This window comes from Lineus longissimus, chromosome 6, assembly GCF_910592395.1.
Source record: "Lineus longissimus chromosome 6, tnLinLong1.2, whole genome shotgun sequence".
NCBI lineage: Eukaryota > Metazoa > Nemertea > Pilidiophora > Heteronemertea > Lineidae > Lineus > Lineus longissimus.
In genome coordinates this window covers 15,513,008-15,531,435 of record NC_088313.1, presented here as the reverse complement: position 1 = coordinate 15,531,435, position 18,428 = coordinate 15,513,008, and the positions used below count along the sequence as shown (strand labels likewise).

At 39.9% G+C, this 18,428-nt stretch overlaps 1 protein-coding gene and 3 non-coding genes across 5 annotated transcripts in view; 1 reads left to right on the top strand and 3 right to left on the bottom strand.

Moving 5' to 3' along the window:
• The first annotated feature begins 107 nt into the window (after positions 1-107).
• The window catches only part of LOC135489821 (slit homolog 2 protein-like), an 80,562-nt gene continuing 62,241 nt past the window's right edge, over positions 108-18,428 (top strand). For both annotated transcript variants that reach the window (XM_064775374.1, XM_064775373.1), the window contains exon 1: positions 108-707. In XM_064775374.1, coding sequence (XP_064631444.1) covers positions 520-707 — 188 coding nt within the window. In that variant the 5' untranslated portion in view covers positions 108-519. The remainder of the gene's footprint in view (positions 708-18,428) is intronic.
• Trnal-uaa (transfer RNA leucine (anticodon UAA)) lies at positions 2,800-2,882 on the bottom strand. Its single transcript has one exon. It is a non-coding gene; the product is annotated as a tRNA-Leu (tRNA).
• Positions 7,480-7,562, bottom strand: Trnal-uaa (transfer RNA leucine (anticodon UAA)). The gene has a single exon. It is a non-coding gene; the product is annotated as a tRNA-Leu (tRNA).
• Positions 10,417-10,499, bottom strand: Trnal-uaa (transfer RNA leucine (anticodon UAA)). The gene has a single exon. It is a non-coding gene; the product is annotated as a tRNA-Leu (tRNA).

Sequence of the window (18,428 nt, the reverse complement as noted above, 5' to 3'; positions counted from 1 at the left end):
TACCTAAGCCTGAAACCCCCACTCTCGACTAAACCATTGTACACACCTTCACTCTATCGCCCCTTTGTGAATAATGGACAACTCCGGTGGGCAAGTTTCGTTGTCAGTCGAGTTTATACCGTCTCTGCATGAAGTGACAAAGACCTCTGGATAAACCATTAACAGGGAATTAGCTCACGAACGCAGAGAGAGTTTTGAGTTTATGAGATATCGAATCGTTTTTAACAACTGTGTATTATTTGCATTTCGAAATTCATAATTATTTCTAAATTATTGAGTGGAAACTTAGATGATGATAATATTGTAGAGGATTAATATTCGGTGAGAGTTATGTGATTGTGAAATCGGTAAAACCGATAAATTCAGACATAAATATTTACAAAAGTAAGCGAACAGGACTTGGATATTAGAGAGAATTGTTGGAAAGCCAATTAAACTTTAAACATCTTGAAATTGGATCTGATGAGTGTGACCACGTGACATAGGATATTTTCTCAAGACTCTGGAGGATATTAAAAAATGGCAAAATACGCTGTGTTTTTGACCCTTTGTTTAGGGGCAGGTCTTCTACCCCAATCTCTCGTATCGGGGCAGGAGCCACCTTTCTCTTGCCCGGATGCGTGTATGTGTAAGGGGACCTCTGTGGACTGCAGTTTCAGAGGCTTGGTGGAGGTCCCGCGGGACATTGACGAGAAGGCATCTAGGCTGTAAGTACCCTAATCACTGGTAGTAGCAGCTTAGCCATCTGCACCTTGTCCGATGTGTTACAACCTCGACGCAATCTGAATCTGATTACCATGATATCTATTTTCTTTTTTATGATGTCTTGTTGGATATGAACAAATATTTAATTAGTGAGATATGTCAATAATTTTCTTAGTTAGAGCATTGCATTAAAAGGTATGCACAGTTTTGGCACTGTTATAATCTACATGTTCGCAGTCGAAAATAAGATGCATGTTCAAACCGCTTAACTTTTCTCCTGTTTGTAAATTATTTATAATTTGTGTGTTTGTTCTTCAGGAAGGGTTTTGATCATTAGACTGACCATCTACCAGAACCCAATGATTGGATTGTGCTTTGGTATGGATAGTCAATTTCTAAGCGTATTTATTTACATTCGTCTTAAGTCTGCCAACTGATATTCTAGGTTGCCTTTCTTTATCTTTAGTAGCCAATAAGAGGAACGAATACCCGCAAGATCAACATCAGTTGTGAGAATGTACATGTATATCTTCCATTGCAGGCATCATATTAACTTATATTTTGATTTGTAAGATCATCGTGTGGCATTGGATGATGGCTGTGATAAGCACGATGTAATATCAAAGTGAACGCCATGTGTCAGGATGAATTGTGTTATACCGCGATGTCAATGTCATCTTTAAATGACATTGCCGATGTCAACGTTATTGTTACACGAGGAGAAGTTGAGTAAACAGAAGGCCTTCTGTTTTCTATGGTGGATTCCAAATATTTAAGGGAGAAAGAAACCCTTTATGTCCGTCCCTATGTCCCCCGGTTTCCTCAGAGTCAGTTTTGCAAATAACTCCTTTTTTAAATTATTGTGGACAGTAAGTCAAGACTATACCTTTATAATAATGCTTTACCAATGACCAACATAGCATATACCCGCGTTATAACGCTGATAATATACCCAAACTCTTCAGAACGCTTCTCAGTTCGAGTCTCCTTGACTTTGAACAATACCAGGGGTTGACACACCTGCGCGGGACTTCAAGGAGATGACTTCATAAAGCTCAAACAGTCTCAAGTACGGGGAATTCACTTTTTCGTCTTTCATAAAGTCGCCTGGTCGGTTCCCCGAGGCGGCACATAATATTGGTTGGATCTCGACTTTATTTGTCGAAATACTTGCCGAGTATACGCGTTGGGTAAGCAAGGGAAGAATCACGGTTTAGAGTTTTAAAGACACGCGCAATGTATAAATGAAAAAGCAGTATGCTAGATGAGTGTCGAGTTGAGAGACTCCTAAGTACGTATGGACTATCGCAAGACCATTGGTTGCATCTGCACTGATCGCATATTCCTTAATTACGCAGAGAGAAAACTCCATCGCTCAGGCTTGGCTGCGACAGCCAAAGGTTTTCGGGCATGGTGACAGCCCGATGCCCAATCGAGAACGAGCCTCAAATTTCTAAGTTTCTGTCAAGGACACCGAAACTATAAATATTTTCACACAACTCTGCCGCTAACCGGAAGGCAGGATATTTCAAAGCAAGCACGAACATATGTCCATTTAGGCAATCTAATTAATAAATACAGGGGTCATTCTAAACCATTTAATGAATCGCCTATTGTTTTACAATTAGCCTCAGAGAGCAAGTTCGTGCCATTGGCATTGATACCTACATGATAATTGTCTGGCGAGTAAGTGGTTCACCACAAACCTTTATTCCGAAATTAACAGATTGATGCCATTAGTAAATTGGGCTTTTCCCTCATTCATGACTTGTTGGAATCTTACACTGATTATTCAACTCAACAACCACAATACCAATAAAATATGTGTTTTATTTTTGTCATTGGAAACTGTCGGACTCGACAAAGATATGTCCACCATCCAAAACTAATTACCAAAAGCCTTTTTTATATTCTCTATTTAACTAATAAAAAGCATAGAGCCTAAAGATATAGTTAGCTGTTCAACCAGATTTCTGTTCATTCATTGTTTTGCTTTGATTGCATAACTTTTTCAAAATGAACGACACCTTAAATCCTTTCTTTTCAGGGGCGGTTTGTTACTGTGGCTAAAACGAAATACAGCAAAACGATGCTTACCAGAAGTGGGGTTCGAACCCACGCGGACATTCGTCCATTGGATCTTAAGTCCAACGCCTTAACCACTCGGCCATCCTGGTTCGATGTTTGCTGATGACAAAATCAACCAAAATGGTGACGTTTGTTTTATCAATTCTCGCACACAGTTCACCTAAGTTAAAGATAACTTGGCGTCACCCAGATTGTTCGTGGAAAAGCCATTCGCTGTACGTACGCAGTTATTGCGCCATTTTTGCTCTCTGAAACTATGCAGGCATTGAACAAGAATTGCTAAATAATAAGGCATAATAATACGTTAGGTATAAAAAAAACATATCAAAAAGGAGCACAGAATGCTGTCGGAGTGTTTAAAATCGCAGAAAATCCCACATCGAACACTGACATTACCTGTGCATACATGTAGCCAGCAGCATACACTGCTGTTGTAGCCTACATTCCAACTTTAATTACCAAGTATACCAATATATCCATCTTTTCACAGTGAAATTGACTTGAAAGGACACTTTGAAATTTGACACCAATATCTTAGACCAGGCAAGATCAGTTGAGAAATCGATGAAATTACTGATATTTACGTAACTTGCCCAGAGGTAATTACAACTTGCCATGCTAACCCGAGTTTTCTTTTTTCTGATCACGATTCTGCCCGAAGCGTTCTCTCTGGTTTGGTTCAGTGCTGTGCATTTTGATGATAAATAGTGAAAAATTATGGACATTAACAAGGTTATTGATTATACCACAGTGTATGATCATTAAATAATGAACATCGATGTATACAATGATATGCTAATTTGTTGCCTTGTGTTGGTATCGCAGTTTTTTTAGAATGAATAGCGCGGTTGAAACTTTCAAATTTATGCATTCAAGGAAAAATTTAGTTTCGTTGCTATTGACACCCTTACAATGTACAGGAGTTCGTCTTCTTGGCACATCATATACATTCTGCAGAACAGCACATTGCAAATTGGTACATGAACCTGTTCCTTTTTTCGAATTTCAAATTTAACGCGAAGTGTTGAGTTTAAAGATGATAAACTTTATTCCAATGAAATACCAACCTTTGAACAGTGAGCTCAAAAGCACTGTCTAATCGTATCTAAATGTAAGTCTCATTCTCTCAAATCCAGTGGAGTGCACTGTTACACGGCAATCAGTTTTGATTCAGAAGTGGAATCGAGTGGTATCAGCTTCCCCTCCTAAGGCAAAAGGCAGCAAGGGAGTTTGGTCAAATGCAATTGTTATAAAATCATTTTTGACCGATTCTCCCGATCGCCTTTGCATGCAGAGCATCTGACTGCAACAAATTTTCAGTATGACACTCTAAACCATGAGTGCCCTGTCGCCAGGTCAAGAATAGCCTAATTGGATATCCACATAGAACAAAAGTAGAAGAAATTGCAACAAATCTAAAGTAATTACACCTTTGTGCTGAGCAGTCAATCTTTGATGTCATGGTTTCATTTCCGTATCAAATAACAGGCGATGTGCATTATTATGCTGAAGTTTTCCTCCCATAGTCACTTGCAAAATTACAGTTGCATGCATCGACCATAATTGTAACGTACTAAGAATATATTGAAGTATCGCTGTTAGCCGTTTGCCCAGGAGATGCATGGTTTACTTTTACTGCACGGAACTGTGCAATATCGTGCGTTTGGTACGTTTGATAGAGATTTTGGCTTCGTTGCAACGTACGGTTGGCTCGGACCAAAAATAGGCAAGGAAAAGATACTCCACTCGAATCGAAGAGAGAGTGTTGTATACCTAATTATAACGCTAAAGATACTTCACTCTAAAAGCTTTCTCATTTCCTAGAAGGTTCGTGCTTGCTGTTAAACAGGTGCGATGTGGTATCGTTAGTACAGCGATAAATCTTTGTCGCCAGTTTCCATTTGTCTGAATCAGAAGTGTTGTGTTCTTGTCTGTCTTCTTCCGTTTTGTTTGCTTGCTTGGTTATTTGTTTAGTTTTTTCCATCTCGTGTTGTCAATGGCTCCGAGTGCTACTCCGTCTACAAATCAAATTACAACACCACTGGTCGGTTTTTCTGAACTTACGCTTACCGTTGCCTCACATATGCTAATACACTGCAACCTTTCAGAATTTCTTAGTCTTTTTTATAATACAAGAGTCATGTGTAGAAGAAGAAAAAGAAAAAGAAATTAGACAATCTAAAGAATGTCTTTATCTTTCTGCTTCCTTTGCCACTGAACTCTCGACGTATCTGTTCTTCATAACCATCTGATTACAATCACCGATGATTGACTCCGTCTATATCTTAATTTGAAATAGACAACGATGATTTCTTCCTCTGCATGAAAAAATCATTCCACAATCTGAGAGATCGTCTTTATCCTTCTGTGTGTTTGTCACCGTATCTTCTTGCCATAACAATCTGATATCACAAGCCGGAAATGGAATCCGGCCATTTCGAACTCGACAGAAAAATAGGAAGAGTTCTCAGAGGACAATACCATGTTCTCCACAGAGTCTCTCAACCTCCCAAGCTGTTAATTCCTTTGTTGAAAATCACTCGGAAAACAATGACAGTCTCCTTACTAAAGTGCGTCTCACAATTAAATCTGTTGTTGGGTGTTTGCTCGGGGCCGAAATCTTACACGCCCAATCTGATATATCATTTACACAATGGAAACAATGGCTAGTCAATTTCGATTAGCTTTTACATGTAGTTACTGCCTCGCTACTGCGTACCTCGAAAGAGACCAGTCAACTAACGAAAAAGTGGTTGGAAGCTGCTGTGTGCTCAAATGGCTCGGAATCTAGATGTCACTGGTTCGAACCACACAGTTTGCATGGGATTCTATCGGCAGGTTTCTTTGTCTAACCTGCCTTACCTAGGGTACCGGTCAGAAGTACTCAGGTTGCTGCATCGATATGTAACACTGAAACTTCATTTTTCAACATTCTTGCTCCGAATAGAGAACATGGTTTAAGTTTTTATCGACCGTCCGACAAGATAAATTTTATTCGATTGGCTCGATGAACCACTTACGAGTTTGATTGATTTATCTTCCAAACCAGACCACATTGGCGAAGATAAGGCATGCTGCTCAAACATGAACCGAGAATTTGATTCACAACCGATTTTTATAATGAAATCGTGGTGTACATGTACCGTACCATTTTTTAAATTGGAAGTTGTATGCATACTACTATATGCACAGACCACGTGTATTAATTACTTTTGAATCCCATGATGTTATGATGTACAGTGGAGGCGACAACCAACGAGATCCAGGCCTACCTGGGGGTATTGCGTCTTCGGCGTTTTGGTCACACTTGTCGGAAAGTCTATCACAAACGTGACAAATAAAGCGACGGATCACCAGTGCCGGGAGTTCGACATGCTTTCTACAGATTTCTGAGGTGTAATAAATATGAAGACCTAGATCGAATCGTAAGCCAGAAGGTCATAACGAAGGAAAACGAACAAAATATTTAAATGGAGCCTTGCTGGGTTGTAAAAAATATCATTAGATTATCACCTCTGCCCTTCGACAATAGCTGTGAAAGGAATGTCGCTGGCCTACCGTAATGATAGCTAATATGGCTCGCTATGCCCACCACCCCTCCACGCCCCCGAGTCACCACACAGCCAGACAAACCTTCCACATAAACCGATCCGATAATAAAGGGAAAGTGCGATTGTCTGTGCTCGAATATCATTCATATCTCTCATCACTGAGGTCTAATAGCGTGACAAAACCCTACCCCAAGTGTGGGGACCTCACAATGGCCCCGCCCCAGGTGTCCCGGCTGAACTTCAGTACGCAGCCCCATGTATACAGTACACCTTAGACAACAACACACGGTGTAGAGTGTAACTGGGGAAAAACCATGGGTCGTATTCGTGCTACTAATTAGGACATGTCGAATTTTAAGATGTTATCTATCTGGTCATGTTAAATCCACTCGGTTTGTGATATCCCAAGAGGTAATTATTAGTTTGCGATTGTCCATTTGAACTTCGACGAACCCACTTTAAATTCTCCCCCCTCGTTATACCAGCGATTGCACGTAACACGCTATGACAAGATAGAAAATTACGAGAGTACATGTAGAGACATTATCGTTGTCACCAACCTGAGCGTCATCATCTCAGCCTCAAATGGAAGACATTTCCTTATAGGATTTCTGTGCATCTATGCCAATGCAACGCTTTGAGTACAGTGTATACACATATGATCAAAGGAACAACTTCCATTACTTTAGTTCTTCTGATCGAGTTAAATTGAATTTACCACACAACATTTTCATCTCAGCTTCAAATCAGCCTGGGGATAGATGTAGTTGTTTGTATTTCAAGGCGATCTACATAATTCAAGGCACCCTGTAACGATGTATGCTTTGAATACCAACAACTTTGATCCTTCTTACTTATAAATGAAAATATGATGAACAGCATCATCCGTGTTGCACGTGGCAATAGCAAAGATTACGAGTAATTCCTTTTCGATCATCGATTACTTAGAACTGCTCATCAAATGTACCTTTCTGTTTTACTAATTTACAAAATACCAAGAAAGTATAGAACTGACTCTTTATTATCACTGCAGTTACTTGCAGCTTTCAGATGAGGAGTTCAAGAAAACAAAATGTGGCAAAAGTTTGAATGTTGAGCACATGTTGGTGTTCGTCAATAATTTCAGCAAAATAACTACCAGAAGTGGGGTTCGAACCCACGCGGACATTCGTCCATTGGATCTTAAGTCCAACGCCTTAACCACTCGGCCATCCTGGTTCGATGACAGCTGTCGTTGAGTCGGTGAGAAATCCAACCAGATGACCTGCTATGAAATGATGACACCAGTTTTAGCTCAGTTTAATTACTTTTACACGCAATTTTGTTCATTTTGAAGACGCCTATAAACCACTCGTCAAATTGATATAATGCTGTAAACGTAACTGCTAACAGCAGTTGCTAATTATTTGATGATAGGTTACCACTATTGGCAATATCTGCCAGCCCGGTAACGCTCTTTTTTAAGAATCGGTGAAATCTATCCCGCAAGAGTGGATTTAATTAGACCAATTTCTCTCAAGAAAATTATCAATCCTCGAGCTGAATTTCAAAATCTCATCATCGTCTCTATCTCTCCTCAAAGATGTTTTTATAGTCACTTGATGCGTTCCAAGCTATCTAGTAATTGCTTTGAAGTCATCGCCTTATGTTAACGCAGGATCAATTTGGATTTAGTGTCAAGCTGAGGGCAGCTTTACTCATCGGGTAAAAAGGCTGAAATAATATTTTTGAAGTGGAATTCACAATTATAGTGTCTTTGGCGCAGTTGCGTGGAAATTCATATTTTCGAAACTTTAAGTGATATCAAATCACTTATTTTTTGCTGTCCCCGTTGCTTTTCACAATCATTTAGGCATCGCAAGATGTTCCTGCAGGGGCTTGGATTTTTCCTTGAAAAACTTCTACGGGATGCATATATTTGTTGTCTGAAAAATCCCAGATTGTTTTCCAAAGCTAAGAAACCTGTATTTTGATAGTGTGTATTCTGAGTGACTTGATTGCTACAAGACATTGTCGACACATTGCAATCAGAAATGTTCCATCGCATGATGACGGTACCGGGAAGGAAAATATACCATGTTCCTTGTGGGCTAAAGAACCTTCAAAAATGCACGTACCAACTTCAAAACTCCGTGCGCATGTTAGTTTTAGCACATTGCCGGGTCAGTCAAAGGTCACCGAATGACATCACAACGATGCTACTAACAATGATTGAAAAGACCCCATGCTTCTAGGTATTTTTGTTGTCGATTATCACACTTCACGTGTAGTCCGCAATATATCCCAAATTGATTAATTTGGCGTTAACGTGCAGTTACTTCTTTCTCCGTAAGGTTAGGCAAAACTGAGGCCGTTCCTTTCGAAATGTGCCACCACATATGTGTGAATATCTACCGAAAAACAACACTTGGAAAGGCATATAAAGTGTAAATGGCTACTGCAAACGTAACATATAGCAAGACTAAAATTTCAATTTTGAGCGAGCCCATGGCTTTCTCATTTTTCGCATTATTATTGGCCGGCTACTCTTCTATAAGTGATCTACCACAAGCCTTCTAGTGACCTTAAAGCGCAAAGGAAATGTTATGCTTTGGATTCAGTCAATTGCTAATTAGCTCACTCAATTGTTGATTAGCAATTGACTGAATCCAATACAAGCATTTCTTTTCTGAAGTTGTACCTTGAATTCTACAAAAGCAAGGCTGTGGTCGGCTTTCAGGATTGACCCTATCCGATATTATTAGCTCTCTCATGCAATGTTGTACTGATATCTTTCAACTGGTAAAACATTACTATAATGTAATCTTACACTGTCATAACGCATTTACAAAGTGACGGGATTAGAGATAATCTTGTGCAAGTAATGCACATGTGAACGTAAGAGTCATGTCCAAATATGATCATATTGAGTCAATTGACTTTGTGATAAGCTAGGAGGATTTCGAGATCCATTTGGTAAACATAAGTTCACACTCTCACGAAAACAGAGCGTTATATATCGTGGTATAACTTTTTGTAAATCTATCATCGAGAACAGAATCGAACAAAGGCAAACAGTAAATTAAACAGGCATCAATTGAATCAACCGGCTAAATAGAGATGCAATGCGGTTTCAGATTGTTCCTGTTGGAATTTGGAATGGGATCTGGCGCTGGGGTTGGTCTCATGGGCGCAGAAATTTCTACTACACATAGAGATTTAAAGACCATCAGCAGTAGGAAATGCACGAAGTCTCAGCGTCAAGAAGGTGTTAAAGGTACCGTCATATACGAAAGCTTCGTCGGTTCTCTTTATATCTAACTTTGGCTTGGACATTGCAACTTCAGTACTATAGGATGTCCTTCAGCACAGAATTGAAGCATTCATCATTTACGGACTGGGAATATTGCTAACAGCATGGTAGGTCAGTAAAACTAAGAGATGAATATCGCGAGAAAGCTGAACTAATTTCTCAACGCAAAAACTGCTGATACCTGCGATACAAGACTGTAAGACGTGCTCTTGCTTAGAATGTCGGCTAGGCAATTCTTGATCGATTTTGACGGATTCGCTTGTGAGTACGTCCCACAATGAAGATTTACCATGCCTTGACCAAACTATGATTTATCAAGACAGGTTTCACAATACGGCAGCCGGATATGAAATATAACCCGTACCTGGTTAACTGCACTGTAGAATCTTACTTCTGTTTAAGCTGGGAGCACACACATATCTGCGAAATCATGTTTTTTGTCGAAAAACGAATGTTTTTACTTTGTGTCATGTTGTCAACTAAAATTTTGACGACAACATGCTACAGATGCCAACAAAACAAACGTTCGGTTTTCTATCAGTGCAGGCTTTTCAAGAAGACTTCTGCGCCATGATCTCGCCGACTTTTGCCTCTGTTTGCTGCCAGCTTTAGTGAGGTCGCAAAGTAAAACGTAATAGCAAAACAATCAATAGATTGTCTGTAAAGTCTGGTAAAATAAGTTGGATATTAGTATCAGCAACACTGTGTGGTGTATGGTCTCTACCACTTTCTTTTCGATGTCGATGACCGAGTGGTTTAATTGACAGTAAAATAATTGATTACCAGAAGTGGGGTTCGAACCCACGCGGACATTCGTCCATTGGATCTTAAGTCCAACGCCTTAACCACTCGGCCATCCTGGTTGAATGGTTAGCATCCATTTGTATGTCTACTTATTAGCGACTAATTGCTCGTCTACCTTCAGTGAGGTCTTCGAACACCACACCGTCAAACGATATGGTGAATGTAAAAACGTCAGGAAAGCAAAATTGAAATAAAATCATGTTGCCGTTCTGATTTTAATTTTTCTAGATATCACCTTCCCTATCACAGGTTAACAGCTTAAACAGCCCCCTTGAAGGAATGTCCTAACCTTTTGTATTTTGAAGAATTTAGGTATGGTTCTATAGAGATCCATGCCCTTCAATACCTCATACTTTGAAAGCGCATAAAATATTCCTTTGTCCTCGGGCGCTTTATGGTACGGACAGATTTTCCAAGCACACTGGTCCAAGAGACTCGCAGAATACTTCATGATGGTGTCCACATCATGTACTTCGCATGCAATTCCCCGTGCACTCTCACGTCGTCTCCTAAGCCTCCCTCTCCGTGTACATGTCTAATTGCAGTCATTCTGATCAGGTAGCAAGGATCAACTGATTTATTGCCGGACATTGATTGACGGTCCACCGTGATAAATTCTATGGCAGTCACCGCGGTGGCGATATAGCAAGTAGTCGCAAACTGTTTACGAAACATGACGATGAATATTCTTACATTTCGCGAACCTTTATGAAATGGGAATCGTGGTGAGACAAATATGTATTGGAATTAATGAAGACGTTCAAATGTCAAATAGGACGGAAGCATACCGTTCGCGTCATCTTGCACGCTGATTTAGTCAATTTAGCGATGCCGCGCTGAATCACGGTCGTTGACTGTGGGGAATTGCTGAGGTTGTCACGGGAAGGTAAATCATCATCACGAATGCAAGGTTGGGAATTGCAATGGTTTGTGGTGATAGAAAAGGATTTTGCCTGACAGTCAGCGGTTGGAGCAGCAGGATTATCCCGAAGACATCGTTTCAGGAATGGGCAATTCTTTCGAAGTCCCCCTCAGGCGCATAATGATATTTTACATGTAGGTGTTTAAAGCGAAGTAACAAAATGAAAAGGGATACAGCCCCTATGCATCAACGCATTTCCTTTTTAGTGTATCAAATGCATTTAACCCTCCTCAAGGCCAAACTGTATTCGTGTAACAGCAGCATACTTCCCTTATACTGCAACCTATACACAGTGCACACACATCCGTGGCATCCCATGGGGTAGAGTCATGTACCGTTCTTTCTCAACGTGACCTGTCACGCTGATTTCCCATTGTCCGGGGCTGTATACCAGTATTGGCCTCTCAAACAGCCAACCCGCGGGGCATCTAACCGGAGAATACCACTGCAGATGATGGGGGCTTAACCTCGAAGCTAACCCAGTCATTACTTGGAGTAAAACCTTTTGTTGTCTTTATTATCCTCTTCTCTCTCACAGTCGGACAAGCCTGGGTGAGATCTGAGCGCTTTGGAGGTGTGGACCCCAACAATATGGGTCTGGGTGATTATCAAAGGATAACTGTTGGGAAGCCTTCAATTGGAAATCGCTGTTTTCGAACTCACGCTAATTCGAGTTGTGTAGAATGGGCCGAATATATTCAAGAAATATAAATCTTATCATGCAGTGTGGTGTACATGCAGTGTACATCACAGCTGTTTCTGAATGACTGGCAGGTCTGCAGAAGTCAGATTTGTGTTCCCTACCAGTTCAGATGACAACTGACATGACTGAAGACCTCTCTCTCTCTATATGTTCCTGCTGGAGCATAAAACAGCTATCTTTACATTTTGCTTTTGGAAGTTTCTGGCCGCAAAAACTTCAAATACGCAAAGTAATGCAAGAACGAACCATTAATGCAACTATTATCTGGTCTAGACTATGGCCGCAGAAAGAAGGTTGATAATATCCTGTCAATAGGGTTACCACAAATACCTCTATACCTTACCGTGCGTAGCATTTTATTAATCAGAAAGAATGTCCTTTAGTGCAGGACGCGGCGTGTGTCTGAGGTGCATTTCTTCATGCTTTCAAAGGCTAATCCTATTTGCTCTTGGTGTTCATTGTAACTTACGCGGAGTCGATTGGGCTGCTGTCATGACCGCGCCAAAGAATCTGCAAGAGAATCTGCGAGAGCTCAAAATGCAAACGTTCGCCTTTCTAACGCAGTGAACAATCAGTCTTCAGCTAAATGATCTTTGAAATAAAGTCATCTGGTCCACAACTCCTTCACATCAACATACCCTGAGGCTGACACAACTTTCAAAGGAAACCGAGATGTTCAATTCTCGATCGTTTTTTCTCCTCTTCATTCAATGCGACAGCATGAATTCATTTCATCCGAACTATGCAGGTAGTAATGATAGATTTGATATCAAGATCAGTGTGTTATACCAATCTCGGATGAAACTAACTTGGCATCAGTCGGGTATCAGTTCAAATGATTCTAATGAAAGAGTATCAGAGCCCTTGACGATGCAAATTTTTCAGTATGGTTACAAATGACATTTGTTTAATGGAAATACAGCAACAGTACGCTTTGTAACAAGTCTTAGTCATGTTTGTGGTCTTTGGTTCATTCATACATAGGGGATGTATGCATCGGCTGCATGCTGCGTACATACAATTCAATTGCGATTAAAATCTACTGTTACACTACACGTCTCAAAATGCATTACACCCCAGTGCCTGCATGATGTCGTGAACTCTTGACGGAATGACGAAAACAAGCAGTATCGGTGCATTCTCTTCGGTGAAGCCGATCCCAATAAACATCTCGGTGACTGTCACCCACGCCGATTGCACGTTACACAAGATGTATCTATCTATTTGCATTTTGATGAGGCATTTTCACGTTCCTTATACCTGATTACGTTCGCGTTGTCCAAGAGGCAATCAGTGTGTTGGGTGCGGTGGTTCGCGCATCAGTCAGCCGGCGAGTAGAAGTTGATACGTATATAACGCTTGGAGCCAAGTGGCGAATAGATCACAGAATCTCACAATTTTTATGAATGAATCTCGGGGTCGGCCATCATCAGCGTGATGTACACGATACATCATCGTATAATGAAATACAGTAGGAATATTAACTTGGGGTTCTTTTCACATCACAACTGCACCCTTGAGACTTGCTGAAAAGAGTGTGGTTGATTTTTCTTTTCGTTCAAGACGGCCCGATCATGGCGGTGAGACTCAGAAATGGCTTGAAACTTAGAAGACAAATATTAATTGAAATTTTCCCTTAGAGATTGTCCTTGAACTACATGTATATGCTAAATTCATCAATAGTGCATTTCACCTGAAATTAGTTTATAAGACTGTGCATTGTTAAGCTCAATACACGCAATACAGTACAGTTTTGGAATTCCGCATATTCTTCAGATTCCCAGTAACATGAGATTATGAACTTCAGTCGCGGTTGCGTGTCTTTTGAAACGTGACGCCATCCCTCAACTCCCAACCTTGAGATGTCAATTTTTAAAAGAAATGTATTTCGGTCATGGATTCGTCTCAGATAGCATATTAACCTTTTGTCACAATGCAGTGTGAGAGTTCGGAGTTGTCACTTTCAGAAAATATCTCTCTGGAACAAAGAAGAATTTGATTCGAAAACCTCAAGTGATACACGAATTGTATCCGAGTTCAGTCAAACCCCGGATATTGTCCGTTTTTCTGACCGACGACTTAATTACTTGGATGAGTTGCTGACGAACACTTACAGGGTAACCCAAACACTTCAGTCATTTTAACACAGTTCATATAATATTCGGTAGCCCTGGGTAGAACGCATTGCTGCATGCATGCACGCACGCACATGTACTACCTGCATCAGTGCATGCACGCACAGAGGAAGGTGTTGGTAGAGGAACGTACTGGACCCGACGATTGGAGATGCACGACTTCGTTATAATGCATGGAGCTACTTTGCCAACAGTTGTGTGAAGATATGACAGACATGATACTGTAAAAATCCTTCTGGATTCTGCACAACTTGCTGAAAAAGTGTAAGGTGTAGGTCCACTAAATAATAGGGAACGATGTTTGTGAAAGAGCTGGCGGCCGGCAGTCAGATGGTTGACAATTTTGAAAGGTTTGGTTGATGAAAATAGTATGTAGTTGTAACATGTAGACAGTGTTTTCAATAAGTTGACTCCCCATCACTGCGATATCTTATTACTGATCGTATGATCATCTGATCTGTCGGCTGAGCCGCCGAGTTGACGGGGAGCGTGAATAGCCTCCGTCAAGCTTCAAAGTCCGCGAACGCATTTCATGTCCTTTGTCGAGATTATTGCGCTAGCCAGAGACAGATTCTGTTAGCATGGCTATAAAGTGGACGCATGGCTAACTAAAGTAATGGGAAAATGAAGATTGATTGGCATAGGGCTATACTCTTGATCAGAAATATGTTTCAATCTGGCACACATTGACTGTTGATGGTAAAGCTGATCTTAGTAGATCCTTGGGTTACTGGTACTTTCAATATTATGATATCTAGGAATATGTCAAATTAATTTGAGACCACACAGCTTAGGAGAACACTGGTCGTATGAGTCGAACACTGTTGGCGTGGAGGCGGGGGTGGGGACAACGATAATGGCATCATGTTTTCGCCTGTAACATTTTTTGCGTCACCTAGCTGTTAGTAGATCTTGCCAGGAGTTCAGGAAGTTCACTAGAGTGAGATAGTTATAAAAGGTACACTGGTGTCGCTCTCTAGTTGGGGGAATGGTCCAAGTTGAGATGAACGATGTCCGCCTTTTGCAGATTGACGTAATTTAAAATGATTCATTGGCGTGCTCTCGTTCAGGCAAAGTTATATTACACGACCTTTAGCCTGAAATGTTGTTACATGGAGAAATGTTTATGAAGGTAAAGGAGCCTAGGCTCAAGAGATTTTGACATATTTCTGGAAATGCTTGAACTTCTTCAAGTCAATAAAAACCAACAAGTGAAAATGTTGATTCAGACTTAGTGTTTTTAAAATCACTTTACATTGACAGATTATTGAAATCGCTGACTAATACACCATTATGAAAAGCCCCTGGTACTTTAATAATTAATGACAAAAGAATGATTATAGCTCAATTGAAATATAACCCACAGCATTTGTCTCCGTACGTGCATGTGGTTGCATCAGAGTAGAGTAGTTAAATTTTAATCATACGATATCATGTACAAACGTTATTTTTAGAAAATACCATAGAATTATTTTGGGTTTTTTCTTCTGAGGCATTCCGCAAATTTAAAAGTAATTGAAAAGATGTAAAAAGTGCTAACAAACAATATGTTGTACCCGTTGCTGCGGGCTGTTTCGACAAAATGCAAATACGACTGACTAATTCAGAATTCGGGATTCTTGAATACATACTCTGTAACCAAATCAATTAGTCAAATATAAAACACCGTGAACAAATATAAATTGGAATTTAAGTTAAATCTCGAATCACTTAATGTTTCTTGCAAATCCTAAACTTGAGTAAGTGCTAAACCAACAATCCTTAAGATTTGAAACAGCCCTTATATCACCAGCAACGATGGTAAAATATTCCCCAGGGAGTCTGTCAACGCAATCGCTGTATCTCATATCAGGTTCTTTTATGATAGCGCTAACAGTAAATATGCCATCCCCAACCACGAGGACTCTGACTCACTGAGAGACAATCATCTCAGATTCTGAGAGATCAAGAGAACGATAGGTTGGGCACTTTCATGCTTGACAGTCTTCTTTTGCAGAAGTTGCTTCTTTCGCCATTCAGGCCTTGAAGTAATTTAAGAAATTGATATCGAGCTGGAGGTATTCGTGATCTCACAGAAAACCGCGAGGGTGAAGCTAAATCTTGGCCAAATACGAGCGAAATGACAGCAACACCTGAGCGGTGTTTGGTGGCATATGGTGAGGTTTTAATTTCTGTTTTAAAACACCTCAAACAACATTGAAATGAGATTTGACTGCTTTTTTCTGCTTCGATATTTTGTACCACTACCATTTTAAATCTTTTGAAGACATCTGAGACCAGGCAGTCACTTAACCCAGTGTTCTCCCAGTTTTGGTGTGCTCATGTCAAACCAATAACCGGATAGGCTTTAAATGGATTTACGAGTCAGTCCCTGTCAAGTGGGTCACAAGGATTTGTCGAATCTCCTCGATAAAAAATATAATTGACCCTTTTTCTTTTCCACAATGCTAAATCCATTGTTTCTCACCATGGCCCTGATATTAACTTCTTAAGAAAATCTATCTTATTAACGTGGTAACTTTCTCAAAACAATCAATACGAGGGAATAAAAGGCTTTTTGTCCTGATACTTAAGGACTGAAAATATGAAAAAAAAGAGTTCCCTAGTGTTTGCAAACACTTAACGTGATTTGGTTGGCACTAAAGTAATCTGTTTTGACGATACTTGAAGTTGTCAGTCAATCTTTAGCTTCTTTTATACCGCACATTGCCAAGCTTCATATTTCACTATTTTATAAGACATCCCTGTAACGAACCATGGTTGGTTAATTCTGGTCAAAGAGTTTGTGTAAACTTCAGTGTTGAATATAATCTAAAATTAAAAGCCCCGGGTGCGAACAAGCTGCAATAGCGCCGACTGAAGTTGACACTGTGGAAGGGGGTATAAGAAATGAAAATAAAGGCATGAACCAACGCTTGTACGCCAAAAGGTCAGAGCAAAGAATCGAAAGGCCCCTAAAATTCTGGTTGTAGTAGTGTTTGAGGTCATTTGTAATATTGGTGTATGCATACATTTGAACACATTCCTAGTGCCCAAGTTCGAGTTTGAGTTTTAAAAAAAACATATATACTGTCCTCCATCCTCTCCTTCTGTATCCAGCAAATGAAACTGACGTCTCATTACGAACGCATAGACATTGTTCTTTTTTTCAAATATAAACAAATTAGTTCAATCAAATATGTATAAACTGTATTCAGTGGTTCAATTTAATTTAATTGCTATAAAATACCGATGGAATGGATATGTAGCTTTTTTGTGATCATTATTCGATAGACATTTCCGCCGCTGTAATTCAGTGATAGCTTGGCGTACTGCTTGCTATAACACGCTAGGGTAGTTTGCCTTAGACTATGATATAAACTTTCAAATCTAATGAAATACCGTTAAACTTAAGATCATCCTTGCCGGCTGATTTCACTTAATACTGAATATACATTTGTCAATGTTGTAAACGATACTTCGTAAATGTTACCGGTATTTACTTTTTGTCGATTCCAAAGACCCCCAAGAACCTTTTTGAGCGGATGTCCTCAATAAAACAACCTAATTTCCCCATTACAAACTCGTGTGGTAACTCTGGGTGGCCATTATCAAACTTATAGTGCACCCAGTTTAATGGGTCTTTCAATTCTATATCTAAGATGATATTTAAGATTGACAAGAAATATAAAAAGTGAATCCCATTTAAATCTGGTTCATTTACTGTTGATCTTTTGATGCGATTGACAAGACCTTCAGGGCATGCGGTTTGACTAGGTCCACACTTTCAAACACTGACAATGTGCAGACAAAGGAGCTGTCTGTTAAGGTAGTTTATGTGTGCCAGGGGGTTGGAAATGAAAAGTAAATGACAGTCCGTGCCAAAAGATAGTATGATGAGTTCTTCAAGACTTTCAACACTGACTTATATGTTCCACTAATAATCGAACTTCTACCGAAAATGTTGTATTTTACTTCTAAACTGGATATCAGTGAAACATTCCTTTACCTTGTTTCACTTAAATGCGATAAGTGTGTCATATTATAAGACATTTATGAATTGCATACCATACATAGAATTGCAGGGACATATATTATCGTATACATGATACATCATCATTAGATTATTGCTTTTTCATAACTCTGCGCCACGGCGCCACGTAGATTGCTATCGTAACATGAAATATCTCTTGAAACTATTTATTTCATGGCGATTCCATTGTAAGAAGTAGTCATTTCCATTGAAGTA